The sequence below is a fragment of the Nicotiana tomentosiformis genome, chromosome 11 (assembly GCF_000390325.3).
Source record: "Nicotiana tomentosiformis chromosome 11, ASM39032v3, whole genome shotgun sequence".
NCBI classification, from domain to species: domain Eukaryota; kingdom Viridiplantae; phylum Streptophyta; class Magnoliopsida; order Solanales; family Solanaceae; genus Nicotiana; species Nicotiana tomentosiformis.
Window position 1 is genome coordinate 107,016,629 of NC_090822.1, and position 25,392 is coordinate 107,042,020.

At 40.3% G+C, this 25,392-nt stretch overlaps 1 protein-coding gene across 1 annotated transcript; it reads left to right on the forward strand.

The window, feature by feature from the left end:
* The first annotated feature begins 11,096 nt into the window (after positions 1 to 11,096).
* On the forward strand, positions 11,097 to 25,110 carry LOC138901989 (uncharacterized). The gene is made up of 6 exons (XM_070189791.1): positions 11,097 to 12,986; positions 13,107 to 13,409; positions 15,300 to 15,396; positions 24,521 to 24,588; positions 24,748 to 24,833; positions 24,939 to 25,110. The coding sequence occupies exons 1-6, from the start codon at positions 11,097 to 11,099 to the stop codon at positions 25,108 to 25,110; spliced, it is 2,616 nt and encodes an 871-aa protein (XP_070045892.1).
* Positions 25,111 to 25,392: the final 282 nt, after the last annotated feature.

Here is a 25,392-nt window from a genome sequence, read left to right on the forward strand (position 1 = left end):
GCAGAAAATCACCCAAACCTCAGCAATTTCAAATCTAAGAAAATCATAAACCTAAATATAATTTTTTCTGGAAATTTCAAGCATGTTTTGGCTCAAACTTACATGAGTCGATTGCTCTTAACAGGAGCAATCGATTCATGTTAGTTTGGTTCATTTTGAAACTCGTCGGATTCCGGCCGAGTCACCACTGCCCGACCAAGTTTCATCGCCATCATTGTTCGTTGTTCACCTCAAATCGTCGACTCACTTCTGGCCAAATCAGTATACTTTTCTTTTCCCTTTTCCTTGTTTCTTTTTTTGTTTTGTTTGGATCATTAGTTAGGTGTTAATTATTAAAAATAAGATTATCTAAGTAATTGCATGATTAATTAGTTAATTGCATATTTTAGGCTGATTGAATCAAGTTTATTTAATTTAGTGATCTAGCTAGGTTTAATTAGTTAGTTTATTTATGCTTTTATTTGTTCTTTGGTATTGGTCTTAATTGGTCAATTTTGACGCTTGAATGTCAATTAGAAATTAGAGGGGTTGAAGGGATAATAACATAAACTTTAAGGGGTTAATTGGAAACAAAAATTAGGGAATCTGAGTTTTTTTGATTGGGGAAACTTCTAGAGGGGATTAAAATGCATTGAAAACCAAAAATTAGATCAGATTTTAGGGTTAAAAGGGCTAAAATCAGAGATAAAAGGGCTGAAACAATATGAAGAAATATCTGAATTGGACAGCTGTCCATTTTTCAGTTTTGAAAGATGCCTTATCCTTTAAAATTAGCTGACAGATTCCCTCACACCCCTCTGATTTTTCCCTCACAAAAGCACACTCATACACTCTATATAAGAAGCCATATATCACTCACACAAGGGAGACGAAAATACACTCTGAAAATTGGCACTCTTTTCTTCATTTTAGAAACTGTTTTACACAGAAATTGACTACATTTTTCAGAAATCACATCTTCATCATTAAGTAGAAAAACTTTCTGGTTGGGTTTTCTTTAGCTTCATTTGCTGCTATTCCTTTGTTCCTGGTAGTGTTCTGCTGCTATCTGGTTTCTTGCTGCTGCTCCTTCCAGTTTGTTTCAGAGATATATTTTTTCTTTTGTTCTTCTTTTCTACTACAGGTACGTGCTACATAACTGCAGTACTTATTTAAGTATATGAATAAAGTTTGAGTGTCAATAAATGTATTTGAAGCTTTTCTATGTATTTTCGGATTTTGGTGTGCCTAGATCTGATCCATTTGATTTTTCCCTTTATGAGTATGTTATTCTGTTGTTTTATTTTAAATGAAATATGTAAGCTATGTTGACTCATTAGCTCGTTTGGTTTGCTATTAGTTAATCATTCATCTTAATGTGAGGTCATTGTTTGATTAAACATGAGTTCAAGGATCAATACATCTGTAATGTTTTGTTTTTGAGTGATTCTTTGGGGTAATTCATAATGAGAAGAGGCCATATTGCAACAGATAGGGCAGATGTTCATGGATCTGGTCATTAATTGGTCAAATTTATAAACACTCAAAGCCAAAGATACTCTATCAGAAGTGATTGAAGCTACTGTAAATGGACTAGTCCCTGTAGATATACAAATATTTTTTAGGACTTTGATTTAATTCTGGATTTGAGTATATTGTGTTATGTAGTGTAGCTAAATAAATGTTAAAAACTGCCCGGTTCAGGATGTGAACACAGTTATAAATGCAGTGAATGATTATTTGTAATAGATCTTATATTGCTACAACAGAATCAGTAATGAATTAGTTTAAATTTAGCATGATAATTGTTATTGAATTTAGTGGTTACAATTGCAATTAGAATCATGGTTTACCGTGATTGGGCCTAGCGTTGTGGGCTCGATGTCAAGATCCAATTGCGTGTGTAATTCATATGTTAAAAGACCAAGTTCATCCTTACTTAGCCAACCCCAACTCATGACCTGGTGTCTTGCAATTTTTAAGCAAATATCACCAAAGTGAAGGAGAAGAGACGTGCTTGTTAAGAAGGATTTCCAGAAATATTCAGTCAAATTAGGCAATATTTTAAAAGAGCAGAGAAACAGTCGACTCCCACATTTGTATGTCTCAAGCGGCCTTTTTTTAATTGACTTTGAACCCAAAGATGCCTATATCAATGGACCTTCGACTTATCTCGATCTTTGTACAGTTTATCCATGATTATGCTCAATAATTCTCACGGGCTCAATATATCTGAAAATCGTATTAGAAGTTAACTACTCATGAACATCTGTATAAATGCTTTAGGTACTATTTAATCAAATTATCTTGATTATGTACACATTCGCGTGACACGATTACGATTTTAAAAATAAATGTCCATAGAAAATGTTTTAGGCGCGACTTAATCTATCATCGTGATTGTGTACACGTTTGCGTGACATAATTACGATTTTCAAAATTAAATCGAGGTATGCATTCGCGCAACTTCGGTCAAATTAATAAAGCGTGACTAATTGTGTACATGTTCGCGTGACATAATTTTAGCGCCCCAAATAAAGCGGATATACCCACATGTAATCCGTTTCAAAGATTAAATCCTTAAACGCCATAATTAAAAGCGGTAAAAGGTAAAACGTACATAGGTTCTAAAAATGAGTAATTAAACAATTAATTAAGACAGGTGTGATTAAAGCGATCGTGCTAAAACCACGAAACTCGGGAGTGCCTAACACCCTCTCCCGAGTTAACAGAATTCCTTACCCGGTCTTTTATGTTCGCGGACTTTAAACAGAGTTAATTTTCTTGATTTGGGATTTAAAATAAACCGGTGACTTGGGACACCATAAAATCGAATAAATAATCCCATTTCGAATAACGTCACTTTAATTTGAAAAACCCCCTATCCCTCGGAAAAAAGGAGGTGTGACAGCTCTAGCAACTCTGCTAGGGATAGAACCCAGAATCTTTGATTCAGGGTTCAGAATTCGAACTTGTAATGTAATCTGTATTTGGCTTTGTTGTTTGTTGATATTACTGTGTTTGTGGGCCTAATGTGCTAATTGTCGCTCATTTACCACTTTGATATTATTTGAATTGTATTAAATTGTCTTCTTATACCTCCCTTTTGAGTCTTCTAAAAATATGGTGCATACGTACGCGTGGCCACTTTTCTATTAGAGATCGTACCAAATAGAACGAGGATGGATCAGCAACTAGGCCGGGTAGACTTTCGTGCTCCCTATACGTTGCCCCCACTTCGACTCGAGCTGTCCGCTTGGGTAAGCCATGTTTAGTACACACCCCCAGGTTTAAACCTAGAATAACATAGCCTCATGTCGGATCCCTAGTAGGAACGTTTGCCTGCATCATGTGCATTTGGCTTTGGGGACTCAACACAGGGGTTGGATCCATCTAGGACAGGTGTACCCAAAATAAAAGACCATCCTGATGCCTCTTACATGCTATTTGTGCATTTATTTGCTTCGTCTTGCATGTTGATCGGCTAGTAAAAGCAAATCAAGAGAAAAACAGAGATTGAGGTAGGAGAGAAATTAAGCCCAGTTCTGAAAACTGCGGTATTTGAAAATGCCTCGAAACTCTGCCAACATTTTTGAAAAAAAAAATGAGAAAAAGAAAATGCATTTCAAAAAAAAAAAATTCAATATCATGTTTTTCCAATTATGTCAAAATTAACCGAACTACGCGGGTCTGATTCTCACCGGATGTGAGATACGTAGGAAAATCTCGTCGGTACCGGCCCTATTTTCAAAAACAATAATAATAAAATAAATAAATAAATAATAAAAAGTGTCCGTTTATTTTGGTCAAAAGAGTAAGACGACCCCAGCTTCGATTGCGTCTTGCGCCGTTTTTGCCAGAATAGCCTTAGAATATCTTTAAATTGTCAAAGGGCTATTCTCATAAAGAAACGGCATGTCTATCCATAGGGCATCACTTTTCCCATGAAGTGCCTTTCCCCGGCCTCAAAACTTCATTCGAAAGTGGGAAGGGGCCATTATTGCAAAGATGGCCGTCTTCGGCTAATGTTGCATAAATAGCCACCCTTATGTGATTTCCCTTTGAAACATTGAAAACTATTTTTTGCAAAAGAGTCTCCTGGTCTGTCTTTCGAACTAGAGTCAACCCTAACCCTAACCATTCACAGGTACAAAATGAACAATGTCCAGAACCCGCTATTAAATGTTGTAGAGCAGGCTCCACTACAGCTTCAAATGTGGTGGTATGACTTGGATAAAGATGGTCAAGACTGGGTAGTAGAACATTTGGGAGCTCTCACGGATATTATGAAAGTCAATCCCCGGAATGATCTGATCAAGGCTTTAGTGCCCTTCTGGGATCCCATTCACAATGTCTTCCGCTTCTCGGACTTTGAGCTCACTCCCACCCTAGAGTAAATAGCCGGATATACTGGTTTCACCCGGGACTTGAGAAATCAGCAACTTATATTCCCAAGGCCTCCCTCTGTGTGCCGATTTTTTGATATCTTGAACATCACTAAACAAATAAGGAAGAACAATGTAAACGATGGATGTTGCTCTTTCTACTTCCTGTACTCCAGGTATGGGCATCCAAATGGGTTTGAAACGCATGAAAAGGGGTTGAACAACAAGCAAAGCAAAGATACTTGAAAAATTCATCGTCGATTTGCTTTCATAGTGGCATTCCTGGGCATCATGGTCTTCCCAAATGAAAAAAGGGACAATTGATATCTGTATGGCTAGAATTGCACAAGTTCTACCTGCCAAAGAAGATCACACACTTGCTCCACTTATATTGTCGGATATCTATCGGGCATTGACACGGTGTAAGTTTGGGGCGACATTCTTTGAAGGTTGCAATATCCTTCTACAAATGTGGCTAATTGAACATCTTCGCCATCATCCAAAATGTATAAGCTACGGCCCAAGCAAGAGCAACTTCATTGAGAGTTATGACGAGAGGGTAAAAGATTACAACTCTCCAGAAGGGGTTGAAGCTTGGATCGCCCACTTGAGAACTTTAAAGGTGAATCAGATTGAGTGGACTTTAGGATGGCGCCCAGTGAGGGAAGTCATACACATGACAGCTACAAAGAACTATTTGCTATTGATGGGCTTGAGAAGTGTCCAACCATATGCAACGCAAAGGGTTCTAAGACAATTGGGAAGATATCAAGTGGTGCATGAGGATGAAGATTTTAGTGTCCAAGTTATTGAGCTACGCCCCGAAGCCCAACTTCTTGAGGCTTTAATCCAACAAAACTGGAATGGTTGCTGATACTTGAAAGAGGATACCCAAGTGCCCGATCTTGCAATAGGTGAAGTAGATCCGGGCTATGCCACATGGTTCGAAAGAAGAAATTGCATTAATGATGAGCCATAGCCCGAGCCTGAAAGGCCCGCCAAAAGGCCTCATATTCAGGACTTTGATGACAAAGCCCGAGAGAGTTTGGCCTGGGGAGAAAAGGAAAAGAAATATCAAGCCACCATCCATGCCTTAGAGGAAAAGTTGAGGAACCTCGCATTTGAAAATGACTTACAGGCACAGGTAGCCGAAGGTGAAAAGAGAAAATTGACCCGAGAGAATGAGGCGCTCCGAGCCCAACTCCGGGACATGAGGATAGCCACCGAAACGCATGTAAGGAGCGAGAGAGATGAAAAAATCATCAATAACTTAAGAATGAAGGTACACGACAATCTAGCTGACTTGATAAAGGCCGAAAAAGATTTGCTAAATGCTCAAACAAAGTTGGCCAAAGGAGCAGAAGAACATGCCCACCGTTTGAAGCAGAAATACGACAAAGAAATAACAGTTCTAAAGAAAACATTGTTTGTTCTTGAGAATGAAATGGTCCAGCAAACAAAAGATTTTAAGACAAAAAAGAGCATTTCTATGCATTAATTTGCCAACTAGAAGAAAGCGTGCAACAGCTACAGGTCCAAAACAGCACAGACGCACAAGTGTTGGAAGACCGGTCATAGCAAATTGGGCGTCTGCTTCAAGAAAAAGGAATTATCAGAACAAGGATTAAGGAGATAGCTGACTATGTCATGATGAAATGTCACGAATGTGAAGACATGACTAGGTCCAAGTTTTTCGCTTCCATGATGACCTTCATTCACCAGGTAATGGATGACTTAGACCTTCTTCAAGAAGATATTGCGCGAAGGCCCGCACAAAGACCAGCTAATGCCCCGCAGGCTCCCAAAGTACCAGTAGAGGCTCTTACGTACTTTTCAGTTTTTAGTCTTTTTTCGAGTCTGTAATTTTCTTTTTTTTCTTTTTTTTTCTTTTCAAATTTTGTTCAAGGTTGTGTCATTGTTTATTTCGAGTCTGTATTGTTTTCCTTTATAGTCGTCAGAAGTTTAATTCCTTGTAATAGAAAATCAAAAAAAATATATCTTTGTTAATGAAAAATGAAATGCAAAATGTGTGTGGTTTTTGTTATTTCACACTTATCCCCTGAACTACGTAATGATCCGATTCATGCGACGATGATACGTATGCAATCCACGTAGAATTCGATCATAGCCATGAAATAAATAAATAAAAGAGAGAAATAAAGTGAGAAAGTAAAAAGGGAGATAACAAAGCTGGGAAAAAAGATACAGCCATTGCAAAAACATTTAGAAAACGTTTAACTGTTTAGGTGCATTGCATCCCCAATATGCGATTCCCTATGTGTTAAATATCTCAAACTAACGAGGTTGTTGTGTATGCTTTAAGAACATGTCCTATTTTTAGGTGGTTGGTTTTTGTGGTAATCTGCTTTACATCCTTACCTCACGAGATCAAAGGGAAGTATCGCCATGGCCTCAGAAAGTCACCTACCCATCATTGAGCCAGAGGATAGCCCGGTATCGGCTATCCCGCAGTCAGAGTCAGCAGCTGCTGAGGAAAATAGAAGGCTACGATGTCGTATGCTAGAAATGTGGGACGCATGGTCCAACGGCAGGGAACCACCCAGTACTATCCCTGGATTCCCTGAATTGCTCCCCAGGACAGGAGGAACCACCAATGTCCCTATCCCAGTGACCAACCCATTCATCCCGTTTGGGTACCCCACCATGTCAGCCAACTTCACCGGTATGCCTTTTGAGGTTCGCCCCCAGGCACCGTTTTCAGGAATATCATCTATTGTGTTCACAGCACCACCAGCCTCTACTACGGCACAACCAACAGTGCCTCGACCATGATTTGAACCATCAACTTTCACTTTTCAAGCACCCCAATTTCAACTGGACACCGCTTGTGTTACCCCAAACTCTTATCCTCAGCACCCACAATATGAGTCTCTCATAGAGTATCAAAGAGCCGTGAGGAACCCTGAACAAGAAGAGATATCTCGAAAGATGAAAAGCATCGAGCAGGGCCTTGAGAACATGCAAGGCCTGAGCGGCCAAAAGAGCATTTCATATGCTGATTTTTGCATGTTCCCTCACGTACATTTGCCTGTTGGCTTTAAAACACCAAAATTCAAAAGATATGACGGGCACGGAGACCCGATCGCCCACTTGAAGCGATATTGTAACCAGCTGAGGGGTGCTGGTGGAAAAGAGGAGTTGCTAATGGCCTATTTCGGAGAAAGCCTCACCGGAATCGCTTCTGAGTGGTATATGGACCAGGACATATCCCATTGGCATATATGGGACGACTTGGCCCAGGATTTTGTAAGGCAATTCCAATAAAATGTTGATATAGCCCCGGACATGAATTCCCTGACCAACCTCAAAAAGAAAGCCTCGGAAAGTTTCCGGGAATACGCTATCAAGTGGCGTGAATAAGCAGCCAGAGTAAAACTACCGATGGATGAGGCCGAGATGGTCAATGTCTTCTTACAGGCCCAAGAGGCCAATTACTTCCAAAACATGATGTCTGGCATGGGCAAACCGTTCTCGAAGGCCATAAAAATTGGAGAAATGGTAGAAAACGGCTTGAAAACGGACCGCATCATAAGTCAATCTTCTTTAAGAGCTACTACCCAAGCCGTCCATAATGGCTCTGGAGGTTTAGCAAATCAGAAGAAGAGGGAAGAAGGAGCCATGATGGCTTCAAGTTCGAGAAACTCTCATCGACCCAATGATTATTCTTGTCCGCCTTCCCGAACCCCGCAACACTACTACCCCCACCAAGATGCAGCATATGACATGGCCCCGCCTCCCTATGCGGTGATGAATACCCAACCTTACACACGGCCACAGCAGCATTACAACCAAAACAGAGCTCCACCTCTAAAAAAATAACCATCCTCACCAAGCTCCATATAATCCCCGTCCACCACAGAATAACTACCAACATAGCACACGCCCCCGTGAGCCCCCCAGGAAAAAAGCGACTTCACCCCTATTGGTGAGTCTTACTATAGCATGTTCCCAAAGTTAGTCCAAATGGGTCTATTGCAACATGTGCCTCCAAACTGGCAGAATCCGGAATCTCCATCATACCGGCCTGGTACTAGGTGTGCTTATCATTCAGGGGCAGAAGGCATGACACTGAAGATTGTTGGACTCTTAAGAGGGCAGTTGAGAATCTGATAGAATAGAAGCGGGTAGAGTTGAGGGACGAGGAAGTCCCCAATGTAACTAACAGCCCATTATTGGCTTACAACAACGGACCGGTTATTGGGATGATCTGTGAGGACAAAGAATTCAACCCAGCTTTAAAAGCTACCATTGCCATTGCCGACTCAGAAAAGAAATCCAAAGCGGTGGCAAAACAAGCTAGAGATGAGAAGAAGATCAATTCCACTCCCCAAGATGCAGAAAAGGCTGTGGAAACAAAGATAGGGGAAGCACCTGCTAAAGATTCCATTCTCTACGTTCCTAGGGCCCCCCAGGAAGGGACAACTCATGTTGAGCCCTCCCAAAATATTTGAACAGAGGAAAGCCACGTTGAATATGCCAAAGTTGTATGTACCAAAAGGGACTTACGTGGCACGGAGGCCAATAATTCCACCCAGGCTGGATGAGCCTTTGGTCATCAACCGCGCACCGCAGAATCCCATGAGAGACCCTACTGTCATCCCTTGGAACTACAATAAGACAGTGGTCACATACAAAGGAAAGGAAGTCATGGGAGAAGTAAATGAAATGAACCAATCCAGGAAGTATCACAACCCAGAAGAATTGAACAAATCAAAGCTAAACAAGGAGAAACGGCTTCCACTCAAGAAGCCGGTGAGTGCTGAAGAAGCGGAGGAGTTTTTCCGAAGGATGAAAACTTTGGAATATGCCATAATTGATCAACTTAGGAAGACTCTTTCCCAGATTTCACCTTTATTCTTGCCGATGAGCTCAAATGAACATCAAAAGGTGCTTCTAAAAACATTGAATGAGGCGTATGTCCCGATTGAAACTTTAGTCGAACAATTGGAAAGAATGGCTAAGCGATTTTTCGAAGTCAACCGGATCTTCTTCAGCTACAATGACTTGCCTCCAGAGAGAGCCACCCACAACAAAGCCCTTCACTTGACTGTCAAGTGTGAAGGTTATTATGTGAAGAGGGTTATGCTAGACGTTGGGTCCGAAGTCGACATTTGCCCTCTCTCAACGCTACAGAGGATGGAAATCGGGACAGAAAGGATTAGACCAAACAATGTTTGTGTGCACGCTTTTGATGGCGTCAAGTGAGATACGATAGGGGAAATTGACTTGATTCTAACCATTGTCCCCGTGGACTTTGAAGTGACGTTCCAAGTTCTGGACATGGATACTTCATATAACTTTCTCTTAGGAAGACCGTGGATCCATGCCGCAGGCGCAGTGCCCTCTACTCTCCATCAAATGATCAAATTCGAACATGAAAACCAAGAAATTGTCGTCCACAGAGAGGATGAACAATCCATTTATAGGGACCCGTCAGTCCCGTGTCTCGAGGCTAGAGAAGGAAGTGAGCACATTGTCTATCAAGCCTTTGAAATTGTGGTCTCCGACCAGTGTGAAGAAGGAACCTCGTTTCCTCAACCCTGCTTATCAAACGCATTAATCATGGTTGCCAGTGAAATGATAAAACATGGGTACAAGCCCGAGAAAGGGCTCAAGGTATCCTTACAAGGCGTCACAGATCCCGTCACTTTGACTGCTAATAAGAAGTTCTTTGGCATAGGATTCCAAGCTACCAATGCCGACATAAAATGGGCCAATGAGCGTAAGAAAAATGGATGGGTCCTGCCCCAACCCGTTCCGCATCTCGCCAAGTTATTTGTGAAACCAAAGTACGTAGAAGAAGAAGAAGAGGCCTTCACGGCCGAAGAAATCGAGGACATTTATGAGGCAATGAGACAAATGTTATACGAGGTTCACATGGTCTAACCAAGGGAAGGCTCAAGCACTGCTGAGGTGCAGTACATGGAGCCAAATGCTAAGCTTCAAAATTGGAAGGCTACTCCATTACCTGTCAGGCGGGAATCCCGGTAGTTTCAGTCTTGCCATCTTTTCTACATTCCGAGTTATTTCAGGGTGTAACTCGAATGTTTTATTTTTGTTGTCTTTTAGTTTCAATGTAAACCCTCCTATCTTCAAATTCAATGAAATGAAATTAATATTTCATCGTCTATGGATCTTTTCTTTTATTTCTTTCTGATTTTGCTATTTTCTTATCTTTTTCTTTTCAGTTCTAATAATGCGGACTTAAATAACATCACATGCTTGTGGACTTCATGCCCAGATCCTAAAACGTTGTCTAACTGTGAAATAATAAATCAAGAACCAGAATATGATGAAGATGAGGCTTTTAGGGAAATAAATCGAGAACTGGAACAATTTGAGAATAAGCTTAAGCAAAACTTAAATGAAATCGAGCCATTTAATATGGGCAGTTCAGAAGAGGTCCGGGAAACCATGATAAAAATTCACGCCGATGAAAGAACTAGAGATGCATTGATCCAACTTTTGTTTGAATTCAAAGACATGTTTTCATGGTCCTATGATGATATGCCAGGGCTGAGTGTCGATTTGGTAGTACATAAATTGCCAACTTATCCCGTTACCCACCCGTGCAACAAAAGCAAAGAAAGTTTAAAACAGACATCGGTGATAAAATCAAAGAAGAAGTCACTAAAAAATTGAAAGATGGTGTAATCCGGGTGGTCCGATACACCACATGGTTGGCTAATGTGGTCCCAGTGCCAAAGAAGGATGGGAAAACCCCGAGTGTGTGTTGATTATCGAGATTTGAACAAAGCAAGCCCTAAGGACAACTTCCCATTGCCAAACATCCATATTCTTGTTGACAACTGTGCCAAATATGAGATACAGTATTTCGTGGATTGTTATGTTGGGTATCACCAGGTTCTGATGGATGAAGAAAACGCAGAAAAGACGGCTTTCACCACACCTTGGGGTACTTACTGTTACAGGGTCATGCCATTTGGTCTGAAAAATGCCGGGGCAACCTACACGAGAGCCATGACTGTTATTTTCCACGACATGATGCACCAGGAAATTGAGGTGTATGTGGATGATGTAATCATTAATTCCAGAACGCAGGAAGACCATGTGCAGGATTTGAGAAAGTTCTTTGAGCGTCTATGCATGTATGACTTGAAATTGAATCCAGCTAAATGTGCATTCGGAGTTCCATCTAGGAAACTTCTGGGGTTTATAGTTAGTCGGAGGGGTATCGAGCTAGATCCAACAAAGATAAAGGCTATTCGAGATTTGCCACCTCCAAGAACCAAGAAAGAGGTCATGAGTCTACTGGGAAGATTGAATTACATCAGCAGGTTCATTGCTCAGCTTACTACCACATGTGATCCCATATTTAAGTTGCTGAAGAAAGATGCAGCGATCAAATGGACAGATGAATATCAAGAGGCTTTTGATAAGATCAAAGAATATCTGTCAGATCCGTCAATTTTGGTTCCACCCGAGCCCGGGAGACCTTTGTTTATGTACCTGATAGTCTTGGAAAATTCTTTCAGCTATGTCCTACGGCAACATGATGTGACCGGGAAGAGAGAGCAGGACATATACTACTTGAGCAAGAAGTTTACCAGTTATGAAGCCGAGTATACTTTGTTAGAAAGAACTTGTTGTGCCCTAACTTGGGTCGCCCAGAAGCTCAGACATTATTTGTTGGCCTACACCACACATCTCATAACAAGAATGGATCCCCTGAAGTACATATTCCAAAAACCAATGCCCACGCGAAGGTTAGCAAAATGGCAAATCCTGCTCACTGAGTTTGACATTGTCGATGTTACCCGTACGGTGATGAAAGCTCAAGCCTTGGCAGTTCATCTAGCTGAGAACCCGGTTGATGATAAATACCAACCCCTAAGTCCGTACTTTCCGTACGAGGAAGTAAACTCAGTTGAAATAATTCCAGAGGACACAAATGCTTGGAAAATGTTCTTTGATGGAGCTGTAAATGCGAAAAGTGTAAGGATTGGGGCAATTTTGATTTCGCCCACTAGTCAGCACTATCCGGCCACAGCCCGACTTCATTTCTTCTATACGAACAACACTACCGAGTATGAAGCTTGCATCATAAGCATGAACATAGCAGTTGATCTGGATGTTGAAGAATTGTTAATCATGGGAGATTCTAATTTGATCATTCGGCAAGCCCAAGGTGAATGGGAAACTCGAGACATCAAGCTTATCCTATACAGACAACATGTGGAAGATCTTAGCAAACGGTTCAAGTCCGTCGAGTTCAGGTATATTCCTCGATTACACAATGAGTTAGCTGATACATTAGCTACTTTGGCCTCAATGCTGCCGTATCCGGGTAATATTCATATTGACCCGCTGGAAATCCAAATTCGAGAAAGGCATGGTTATTGTAATGCAATTGAAATAGAACCAGATGTTCAGCCTTGGTATCACGATATCAAAAGGTTTTTGAAAACAAAGGAATATCCCGAGCAGGCCAGTAGAGACCAAAAGAGAACCATTAGAAGGTTGGCCAGCAGTTTCTTCTTAAGCGGAGAAGTTTTGTACAAAAGAACCCAAGACCTTAATCTTTTGAGGTGTGTAGATGCCAAAGTAGCTGAAAAGATCATGAATAAAGTGCATTCGGGGGTATGCGGGGCCCACATAAACTGATATGTACTTGCAAAGAAAATCCTGCGGGCAGGTTATTACTGGATAACCATGGAAAAGGACTGCTTCAGTTTTGTCCGAAAATGCCATCAATGTCAGATACACGGTGACCTGATTCATGCACCGCCCTCAAAGTTTCATCCTATATCAGCACCTTGGTCGTTCATTGCTTGGGGCATGGATGTCATTGGGCCAATCGAGCCAAAAGCTTCAAACGGGCACAGATTCATCTTGGTTGCCATTGATTATTTCACAAAGTGGGTTGAAGCAGTCACTTTCAAAGCCGTCACTAAGAAAGCAGCAGTGGAATTCATGCATTCCAACATCATTTGTCGTTTTGGTATTCCAAAAACTATCATTACATACAATGCTGCAAATCTGAACAGTCACTTGATGAGGGAGGTATGCGAATAGTTTAAAATTATGCATCGCAATTCTACCCCCTACCGACCCAAAGCCAATGGCACCGTTGAAGCGGCAAACAAGAACATCAAAAAGATCCTCAGGAAAATTATTCAAAGTTCTAGACAGTGGCATGAGAAGCTGCTTTTGCATTATTGGGATATCGCACAACCGTACGCATATCAGTTGGGACCAGGCCTTACTTATTGGTTTATGGCACTGAAGTTGTAATACCTGAAGAAGTTAAAATTCCCTCTCTTCGAATCATTGTTGAAGCGAGATTGAGGATGATGAATGGGTCAAGACCCGGCTGGACAAATTAACTATGATTGATGAAAAGCGGATGGCCGCAGTTTGTCACGAGCAGTTGTACCAATAAAGAATGGCCCGTGCCTACGACAAGAAAATGCGGCCCAGGAAATTCGAAGTGGGGCAACTCGTTCTGAGACGCATTCTCCCGCATCATGAGGAAGCAAAGGGAAAATTTTCTCCAAATTGGAAAGGTCCGTACATTATAAGAAAATTGTTGCCGAATGTGGCATTGTACTTGGGAGACATTGAAGGAAATGACCCCGAAACATATGTCAATGCGGATACGGTCAAAAGGTATTATGTTTAACTCCTTTCGCGGTCTTAATACTCTCTGATCGGGATGACGAAGGCTTTCATTCTCGCTACCCAAACACTACCAACCCTTGCAAACCCTTTGAGCCGGTTCTCTTTTCTTTGATTACCCTCTTTGGAACCTAAAAATCATGTTTAAAAAAAAGATGAAAAACAAATGATCAAAAACAAAGTTCCTTGAACTACGTTCGACTTGATTCCAAAAGGATATGTAGGCAGGCTCACTCTGGGGTTCAGTCACACCAAAATAAAAATTCAAATTTCCCCAAAGTTGAAACTGGGCAGAAGTTATAACGGTTGGGCGATGGTTCCGCCTGAATGTTTCCAAAGTTGTAACCCGATCCAAATTCTTTTTCCCAAATTCTCTTAAGTCCTTCTAATCAATCAGCGAGAATGTTACTTGGATCTGTTGCCACCAAATAAAAGAAATAAAATTAGAGAGTCTTATCGGTGAAAACCCTCACGGGCACCCTAAGGCGATGGTAAGCAGAGAAATTGAAATGAGAGTCTTGTTAGTGAAAACTCGCAAAGAGCACAACAGGGTGACGGTGAGAAGAGAAATGAGAGAGGTCAGCTGGTGAAAACCCGCAAAGGGCGCCACTAATCGAAAAGGGGAATCCTCACAGCCATCAGCATCGATAGAGTCCTAGCAAGGTTTCTCAATCTTGAGGTATACGTTATGATGAATTTCTGAGAGTTGGAGGGTTTACACAGATCAGGCATCCAGTCCAAGAGTCATGTCATGTTCATTGAAGTCCGCATGCACTCCAAATAAGTCCTTGTTTCCTTTCCCTGAAAGGGATGCCTCTCGTCTAAGTCCATTTTGTCCATTTCATTGTTTGTTTTACTTTGAATCCCATTCGGTCTAAAACTAAGACAAAGAAAGGATGGCAAGATTAATTTACATGGCTTTTTTTTTACACAAGCCAATATTCGAGGGCAGGTGCATCGAGTCGACTGGCCATGATGGTCGATGCCTTGAAATCAAAATTCCTGAAAGGAAAGGAAATCAAAGTCAAATGCCCACAAAGGCAAAATAAAGTTAAAATTGGTTAAGTCCCACGTGATTAACCGTTATGGTAAAGTTTTGGAAAAGCCAAGTTCTCCAAGGCCAAAAATGAAATCGGTCCTCAGAGAACAAGCAAGCAATTGAGATCTTCATCAAAGAAGCCGGACCGAGATCAAGTGACCGAAACATTCAAGGCCACAAAACCAACCACCATTTCAAACTAACAAATTGTTCTTTGTTTGAAAAACAGGAAACAGGTGCAATCCAAAGGCAACCTTGCAAGAAGCATGTGCAACCAAAAGGAAACTGCGCAAGGGCTAGAAACAGCTTTGCAGCAACAACTCAAAAAGGGAGGTTTTCTCCAAAATTCTATTCGCATTTACCCATTCTTTGAAATAGTAAAAAAAAAAAAAGAAATAAGAAATGATGATGAAAATGATGGGGAAAAAAAATTCAAAATCATGGTAGTATAGGGTCTCCATTCCCTAGTTGATGCCAACATAGGGTCTTCACTCCCTAGTTGATGCCAGCATAACCTGATGCCAACATATGGTCTCCTCTCCCTAGTTGATGGTTTTCCAACATAGAATATCCACTCTCTAGTTGATGCCAGCATAACCTGATGCGAACATAGGGTCTTCACTCCCTAGTTGATGCCAATATAGGGTCTCCACTCCCTAGTTGATGCGAGCATAACCTGATGCCAACATAGGGTCTTCATTCCGTAGTTGATGATTTTCCAACGTAGGGTCTCCACCCCCTAGTTGATGTCAGCATAACCTGATGTCAACATAGGGTCTCTACTCCCTAGTTGATGCCAATATAGGGTCTTCACTCCCTAGTTGATGCCAATATAGGGTCTCCACCCCCTAGTTGATGCCAGCATAACCTGATGCCAGCATAACCTGATGCCAGCATAGGGTCTCCAATCCCTAGTTGATTTTATAATAGACATAGGGTCTCCACTCCCTAGTCTACGTTTCCTCCAGGTACACCACTCCCGCCCTTTTTATCGCTTTCAATAATGAAGTAGTATAGAATTTCGTTACAATAACTCACGAAATTTTTCTAGTGAAAAATGTGGCAGAAAAAATTCGTTCGTTTGTTTTGATGTTTGAGCAGGTTATACCTCGAGGCACAGGATTCAAAACGACCAAAAGAAGAAGTCTCAGTCCAGAATAAAAGAAGGAAAAGAAAAGAGTTGAAACTAAAGTGCAGAGGCGGAGAAAAGATGTGGACCGCCCAAAATATGAATCAATCCATAAGCTTGTACCATACTGATCTGAAAAGCTAAAAAAGAATGAGCTAGCAACTACAGCTACCAAGCATCAAGATTCAGATCAGAGTCTGAATGAAGAACCAGCCCAGACTCAAGATCAAGCTTCAAAAGATTTATAGATAGGAATCTTGTAACTCGTAGCTGATAGGCTTAGCTAGTCTTTTGCAATTTGACTTTGGTGTAATAAGGAGCTCAGCAGCAGTAACAGCAGTGAAATCACAGCTTCCCGGTAGTCTCAGCTACCAAAACTTCCAAAACTACACTGACATGATTCCTTTATAGCCAAGAATATGTAGGGAACCTTTCAAGTAAGGTTTGATCAAACTTTTTCAAAATGCTTCCCATGGAGTATCAAACGGGTAAAAATTGTTCATGATTGCTCACTCTATCTTTGCCCGAAAACTCTTCGTGTTTTCGAGCAAAGAGGAGCAGCTGTGAGCACGTAATATTTGCCTCACCAAAAATACTCCCACAAAATCAATAAATAGATTTTTTTTTATTATTGTTTTTTAGATGTTTTAAGAATTTTTGGTAATTATTTGCATTTAGTTGCATTTTTCATGCATTTTTATCATTTTAAAATCATAGAAAAATAACAAAATATTGTTCATTTTTACATTTTTAGCTCCTAGTGTTAAATTAGTAACTTTATTTTGTTGATTTAAGATTGATTAATTATGTAAATAGTATAAATAGATAATTAGTTTAATTTTACAAATTAGATTAATTTAGCACTTAATTTGGGCTTTTAATTCATTAGATTTTTAAATCAAAAAAAAAAGAGGTTTTATCTGGTCTTGGTCGAATTGGGCCAAAATCAATGGCCCAAAATCACCACTCCACCCCAGCCCAAACCCCAAGCCAATTCGGTCCACACCCCACCCAACCAAACGTTATCGTTTCTACCCCTCTCAATCCCAGCCGTTGATCTCACTTCATCCAACGGTTCGCAACTGACTGCCCCATCCCCATATAACTGTCCGAACTCCCCCTCCCCCCTAAACCCTAGAGACCACCCTCATTTCCTTCATCATCTCTCTGAGTTCAAACCTAGCCGCCCACAAACCCCTCACTCTCACTGCCGGCGGCGACACCCTAAACCACCCAAATTGGTACCACACTCCTCACACCCTCGTAAACCTTATCCTACCATCAATCTCGCCAGAAAATCACCCAAACCTTAGTAATTTCAAATCTAAGAAAATCATAAACCTAAATATGATTTTTTCTGGAAATTCCAAGCATGTTTTGGCTCAAACTTACATGAGTCAATTGCTCTTGACATGAGCAATCGATTCCGGCTGAGTCACCACTGACCGGCCAAGTTTCATCGCTATCATTGTTCATTGTTGCCTCAAATCGTCGACTTACTTCTGGCCAAATCAGTATACTTTTCTTTTCCCTTTTCCTTGTTTCTTTTTCTATTTTGTTTGGATCATTAGTTAGGTGTTAATTATTAAAAATAGGATTATCTAAGTAATTGCATAATTAATTAGTTAATTGCATATTTTAGGCTAATTGAATCAATTTATTTAATTTAGTGATCTAGATATATTTAATTAGTTTGTTTGTTTCTGTTTTTGTTTGTTCTTTGATATTGGTCTTAATTGGTCGATTTTGATGCTTGAATGCTAATTAGAAATTAGAGGGGTTGAAGGGATAATAACAGAAACTTTAAGGGGTTAATTGGAAATAAAAATTAGGGAATCTAAGTTTGTTTGTTTGGGGAATCTTCTAGAGGGTACTAAAATGCATTGAAAACCAGAAATTGGATCAGATTTTGGGGTTAAAAGGGCTAAAATCAGAGATAAAAGGGCTGAAACAATATGACGAAATATCTGAATTGGACAGCTGTCCATTTTTTAGTTTTGAAAGATGCATTATCCCTTAAAATTAGCTGACAGATTCCCTCACACCCCTCTGATTTTTCCCTCACAAAAGCACACTCATACACTTTATATAAGAAGCCATATATCACTTACACAAGGGAGACGAAATTACACTCTGAAAATTGGCACTCTTTTCTTCATTTTAGAGACTCTTTTACACAGAAATTGACTACACATATTGCAACAAATACGGCAGATGTTCATGGATCTGTCCATTAATTGGTCAAATTTATAAACACTCAAAGCCAAAGATACTCTATCAGAAGTGTTTGAAGCCACAGTAAATGGACTTGTCCCTGTAGATATACAAATATTTTTAGGACTTTGATGTAATTCTGAATTTGAGTATATTGTGTTATGTAGCGTAGCTAAATAAATGTTGAAAACTGCCCGATTAAGGATGTGAACACAGTTATAAATGCAATGAATGATTATTTATAATAGATCTTATATTGCTACAACAGAATCAGTAATGAATTAGTTTAAATTTAGCATGATGATTGTTATTGAATTTAGTGGTTACAATTGCAATTAGAATCATGATTTACCGTGATTGGGCCTAGCATTGTGGGCTCGATGTCAAGACCCAATTGCGTGTGTAATTCATATGTTAAAAGACCTTGTTCATCCTTACTTAGCCAACCCAAACCCATGGCCTGGTGTCTTGCAATTTTTAAGCAAATCTCACCAAAGTGAAGGAGAAGAGACGTGCTTGTTAAGAAGGATTTCGAGAAATATTCAGTCAAATTAGGCAATATTTTAAAAGAGCAGAGAAACAGTCGCCTCCCATATTTGTATGTCTCAAGCGGCATTTTTTTTAATTGACTTTGAACCCAAATATGCCTATATCAATGGACCTTAGACTTATCTCGATCTTTGTACAGTTTATCTATGATTATGCTCCATAATTATCACGGCCTCAATATATCTCAAAACCATATTAGAAGTTAACTACTCATGAACATCTATAGAAATGCTTTAGGTACCATTTAATCAAATTATCGTAATTATGTACACGTTCGAGTGACACGATTACGATTTTAAAAATGAATGTCCATAGAAAATGCTTTAGGCGCGACTTAATCTATCATCGTGATTATGTACATGTTCGCGTGATATAATTACGATTTCCAAAATTAAATCGAGGTATGCGTTCGCGCAACTTCGGCCAAACAATCTTAAATTAATAAAGCGTGACTAATTGTGTACACATTCACGTGATATAATTTTAGCGCCCCAAATAAAGCGGATTTACCCACATGTAATTTATTTCAAAGATTAAATTCATAAATGCCATAATTAAAAGCGGTAAAAGGTAAAACATATATAGGTTCTAAAAATGAGTAATTAAAAAATTAATTAAGCCAGGTATGATTAAAGCGACCGTGCTAAAATCATAGAAATCGGGAGTGCCTAACACCTTCTCTCGGGTTAACAGAATTCCTTACCCGGTCTTCTGTGTTCGTGGACTTTAAACAGAGTTAATTTCCTCGATTTGGGATTTAAAATAAACCGGTGACTTGGGACACCATAAAATTATTCCAAGTGGTGACTCTGAAATCGAATAAATAATCCCATTTCGAATAACGTCACTTTAATTGGAAAAACTCTCTATCCCTCGGGAAAAAGGAGGTGTGACATGATTAACTCTTGAGCATGCATGATCATCCTAGACTCAGGTAGAAGCATTCATATAGGTGCTACTTAATGCATATCATCTTTATATGTTGACTTAACAATTGAGCTATGATCTATTGATCTTCTTTGAGGACCATGCTTATCCTATCTCTGATTTTTGTACCTTATTGCTATATCTATTATTCTTGGTTATTTTTCTGTGATTTCATGCTATTACGAATTTTCCACGTTGAGAAGTGAGTATCCTGCTTTTTTCAAAATATCGCAACTAATATTAGACTTGATAATTACTGAGTACACATTATTTTTGTACTCATACTATACTTCTATATATTTTGTGTATATTCAGACATTGGAGCTAGTGGACTTCAGGAAGGTGCCCAGTAGCTAACTCAGGAGACTAAAGATAGTGCTGCTTGATCGATCGTAGACACTTGAAGTCACCTTCATTTCATTATCATACTTTTATCTTATTCTAGACAGTATCTTTGTATTATGACTCAGTTGTATTTTACTTAGAAGCTCATGACTTTATACTACCAAATTCTTGGAGTTGTTGTTGAATATTTCGTATCTAGGTATTGTTGAATTGAGACGTATTTAAGCTTTATGTATGTTGTATCAGTAGATTATAATTTATTGTCCTGTTTTGGTTGGTTATTACTATTGGCTTGCCTAGCCATTTGGAGTTAGGTGCCCTCACGACCGTTGGTCGAATTTATGGGTCGTGATAATTAACTATTAACAAGGGTGATGTCTAAGATTGCAATAACTATAGGGGTATCAAGTTGCTGAGCCTCACTATGAAAGTTTGGGAGAGGGTAAGGAGGAGTGCGTTGATTTTCAAAAATCAATTGGGATTCATGCCAGGACGTGTGACTACGGAAGCCATTCACCTTGCAAAGAGCTTGGTGGAGCAGTATCGAGAGAAGAAGTGGGATTTACATATGGTGTTCATTAACCTTAAAAAGCATACGACAAAGTCCCAGTGGAGGTTCTATGGAGATGTTTGGAAGATAGAGGTGTTCATGTTACTTACACTAGGGTGATTAAGGACATGTATGATTGAGCTAAAATCTGGGTGAAGACTGTTGGGGGAAGGACTTAGACCACTTTCCAGTTACGATGGGGTTGCACTAGGTATCAACTCTTAGCCCATTTTTATTTGACTTGGCGATGAACATACTGACATACCACACTCAAGGGGAGGTGCAATGGTGTATGTTATTTGTGAATTGTATCATAATGATTAACAAAACGCGGTGTTAACGCGAGACTAGTGGTTAAGAGACAGAACCTAGAGTCTAAAGGTTTCAAGTTGAGTAGGACCAAGATAGAATACTTGGAGTACAAGTTCAGTGACGGAACCAATGAAACGAGCATGGACGTGCGGCTTGATATACAAGTCATCCCTAAGAGAGATAGTTTCAAGTACCTTGAGTCTTTTATCTAAGGAATTAGGGAGATTGACGAAGATGTTACCCACCGTATTAAAGTGGGGTGGGTGAAATGGAGGCTCGCATCCAGTGTTTTATATGATAAGAATGTGCTACCAAAACTTAAAGGTAAGTTCTAAAGAGTGGTTGGTAGACCGCGTATGCCGTATGGGGCAGAGTGTTGGCCAGTCAAGAACTCATATGTCAGAAGATGAAAGTAGCATAAATGAGGATACTGAGATAGATGTGCGGTCATACAAGGATTGATAAGATTAAGAATGAAGATATTTGGACCAGGGTGAGAGTGTCCCCGGTGAATGACAAGATACGGGAAGCAAGGTGTAACGACCCGACCGGTCGTTTCGAGAGTTATAGCCATGTTTTCCCCATTTCTACTTCTTTTTGTGTTATTCAACTATATTATGTTATATCGGGTTAGTTGGTTCGGGTCCGGAAGGAACTCGGAGTGAAATGAGATACTTAGTCTCATAATTGAAATTTTTAAGTTAGAAAAGTGGACCGGATATGGACCTATGTGTAAAACTCGAATTTGAATTTTGATGATTCCAATAGCTCTGTATGGTGATTTTGGGTTTAGGACAGTGTCCGAAATATTATTTGGAAGTCCGTAGAGGAATTAGGCTTGAAATGCCGAAAATTTAATTTTTGAGAAGTTTGACCGAGGGGTTGACTTTTTAATATCGGGGTCGGAATCCGATTCTGAAAATTGGAATACCTCTGTTATGTCATTTATGACTTGTGTACAAAATTTGAGGTCAATCGGAAGTGATTTGATATGTTCCGGAGTCGTTTGTAGAAATTAAAATTTTCAAAGTTCATTAGGCTTGAATTGGGGTGTAATTCATGGATTTAGCGTTGTTTGAGGTGATTTGAGGGTTCGACTAAGTCCGTATGATATTTTAGAACTTGTTGGTATATTTGGTTGAGGTCTCGTTTCAGATAGTTAACGGGTTGGATTTTGGACTTGGAACTCTGCTGGAATTTTTCTGATGCACCATCTGGTTTCCTTCATCGCGTTCGCGAAGAGGAACTGGGAGACTGGCAATATTTGCTCTTCGCGTTCACGAAGAGAAGCATGCATTCGTGAAGGGCAGGCTGGGTGTGCATCGCGAACGCGAGAGGTGTTACGCATTTGTGAAGAAGAGAGGAAGCAGCCGAAGACCCCCTAGGCAATTGATCTACGCGTTCGCGTAGGGGGGTGTCGCGTTCGCGTAGTGAGGGGGAAACGAATCATCGCGTTCGCGATGGGTTGAACGCGTTCTCATAGAAGGCATTGAGGCAGAGGCATTTTGTGCTTCGCGAACGCAAGGGTGTTGTCGCGTTCGCGAAGGAGGAATTTGGACGGGAGTTATTTTGTGCTTCGCGAATGCGAGGCACTGACCACGTTCGCGAAGAAGAAAAGTCTGGGCAGTGAGTTTAAGTTTTGAAATGGGACGACTTTCAGTTTTTGGCGATTTGGAGCTCGGAATTGAGGCAATTTTGGGTGATTTTCACAGAAAACAACGGGGTAAGTGTTCTTAACTCAATATTGGTTAAATTACCCGAATCCATGGTTGTTTTTATCATTTAATTGGTGAATTGAGTTGGGAAAAATTTGAAAACCCTCTGGGTTTAAATTGAAGATTTGAGGGTTGAGTTGGGGTCGGATTTTTGTAAAATTGATATGGTTAGACTCGTGGTTAAATGGGTTTCCGGATTTTGTAAATTTTGTCGAGTTCCGAGATGTGGGCCCCACGGGCGATTTTTGAGCTAGTTTTTATATTGTTTATGGAAAATCATTATTATCTTGTGGAATTAATTCTAATGAATTTTATTGACTGAAACGAATTATTTATGACCAGATTCGAGGCGTTTGAAGACCAATTCATGAGGAAAGGACATTGCAGAATAAGATTTTCGCGGTTTGAGGTAAGTACCGATTGTAAATCTAGTCCTGAGGGCATGAAACCCCGGATTCCGTATCATTCTACTATTTTGAAGTGACGCACATATAGGTGACAGGCGTGTGGGCGTGCACTGTTGGGGATTTGTGACTTGGTCTATCTCGTAACAACTGTAAAGTTGCATACTTTGTTGAAACCATTTGATACTGATATGTTTTAGAAAGAATTTCTGTAAATTGGGCTGAATGCCATGTTTGGGCCTTGCGCCAATGCTGTTTGGACCCTTAGGGGCTGTTTCTTACCATCCTCTCATTGTTTTCGATTGAAAATCTATACTCAGTCATGTTTATACTTGTTTACTGCATAACTTAGTTTTATGACTCCATTTTGATGAATATAAATGTTTTGGGCCGAATGCCCTGTTTTACTGAGATGCCCGAGTGGCTTAAGAGGTTTATGACTGAGTGAGGCCGAGGACCTGATTTGTAAGGATGAGTGTGGATCGGGGCTGCCCGCCTGCAGCATACTTTATTAATTTGGCACGTGAGTTGTCCGTGCAGCACGTGAGTTGTCCGTGCAGATTATAGCGCTTGGGCTAAAGGATCCCCTCCGGAGTCTGTACACACCCTCAGTGAGCGCAGGTACCTACTGAGTGCGAGTGCTGAGTGCTGAGTGACTGGGAGGTATGAGCGATTGTGAGGTATGCCCGAGTGGCAAGAGTGATTGTGAGGTATGCCCGAGTGGCAACAGTGATTGTGAGGTATGCCCGAGTGGCAAGAGTGACTGTGAGGTTTGCTCGAGTGGCTGTATATGAGTGATGTTATGCCCGAGAGGCTGTTTATGATTTCATCATTTTTGCTCTCCTATGCATTGAACCTTTGTTTGAAAAACTGTTGGAAAAATATCTTTAAATGATTTTTACTGAAACCGTGTTTAAACGAGATGATTCGATTCAAACACTGATTTTTAAAGCATGTTATACTTTACTGAGATTTCATGATATGAACATTATATGTTTTATTGCTCGTCACTACTGCTCAGTCTTTATTTATTATTGTTACTTACTGAGTTGGTGTACTCACGTTACTCCATGTACCTTATGTGCAGATTCAGGTGTAGCTGGACAAGGTAGTAGTTATTTTTTATTTTATTTTTTTTTGCCTAATGGCTAATATATAAATAAAATCCCAAAAATGGGTCAAATGCTTACAAGATGTCCAAACCAAAATAGAAGTTGCATGAAGCTACTAGCTATTAAAAAGATAGAAAAGCTAAAATCTAATGAACTAACTATTACAACATGATAAGTTGAATGCTTCCTTCTCCTATTAGTGTATGTGAATCCAATTGTCATTGGCAAATATCAAGAAGCACCTATCAAGCTCTCACCAGGTGCCAGGGTATATTTTCCATAGGCTAAAATGAATTCCAAACATCTCCACCGCAGAGTTGAAGTCTGCATCGTCCTCCAAGTGTCGCTACTATATGATCTCCATATGCAGTGGACTGATTTTGTTCAAGTATTAATCATGTGCTCACTCATCAAGATTAATGTGTAGAAGAGGAGGCTGGCTTTAGGCAGGCTTTGCAAGGCAAAAGCCAGGCTTGAGCTGGCTTTACGCAGGCATTACAAGGCAAAGGCCAGGCATGCGCTGGCTTTAGGCAGGCTTTGCAAGGCAAAAGCGAGGCATGAGCTGGCTTTAGGCAGGCTTTGCAGGCCAAAGGCCTGGCGTGAGCTGGCTTTAGGCAGGCTTTACAAGGCAAAAGCCAGGCATGAGCTGGCTTTAGCCAGGCTTTACAAGGCAAAAGTCAGGCATGAGCTGACTTTAGGCTGGCTTTACAAGGCAAAAGCCAAGAATGATCTGGCTTTAAGAAGACTTTGCAAGGCAAAGGCCAGCCTGTGCCTTTTTGTGATCTTGTAAGCTCAGATCCTTCCCTACTAGAACCTTTAATGTAGACATTAATCAAAACATTGCTAAACCATCCTCAGATTGAGCTTGAAATGCTAATACCACTGAGAAATGATTCAAAAATCTCCAAAAATACCATATGATTGGTTCAGCATTTTCCTTAGCATTTGGATATATCAGTTTGTGCAGAGTCCAATCTTATGAAGCCATCAGTTTGGGGTTCTTCTCTTTGCTATCCTAATCCTAAGGATAGGTGATTGAGATTTGTCTAGATTGATCTACCTCCTCCCTGCA

Bases quoted from the DNA above. Each gene is read 5' to 3' on its own strand.
- LOC138901989 (XM_070189791.1), top strand. From the start codon at position 11,097: ATGGGAAAACCCCGAGTGTGTGTTGATTATCGAGATTTGAACAAAGCA. The intron at 12,987-13,106 runs GTATGCGGGGCC...CATCAATGTCAG, and splicing joins TGAATAAAGTGCATTCGGGG to ATACACGGTGACCTGATTCA. The intron at 24,834-24,938 runs GCATGCGCTGGC...GGCTTTAGGCAG, and splicing joins CATTACAAGGCAAAGGCCAG to GCTTTACAAGGCAAAAGCCA.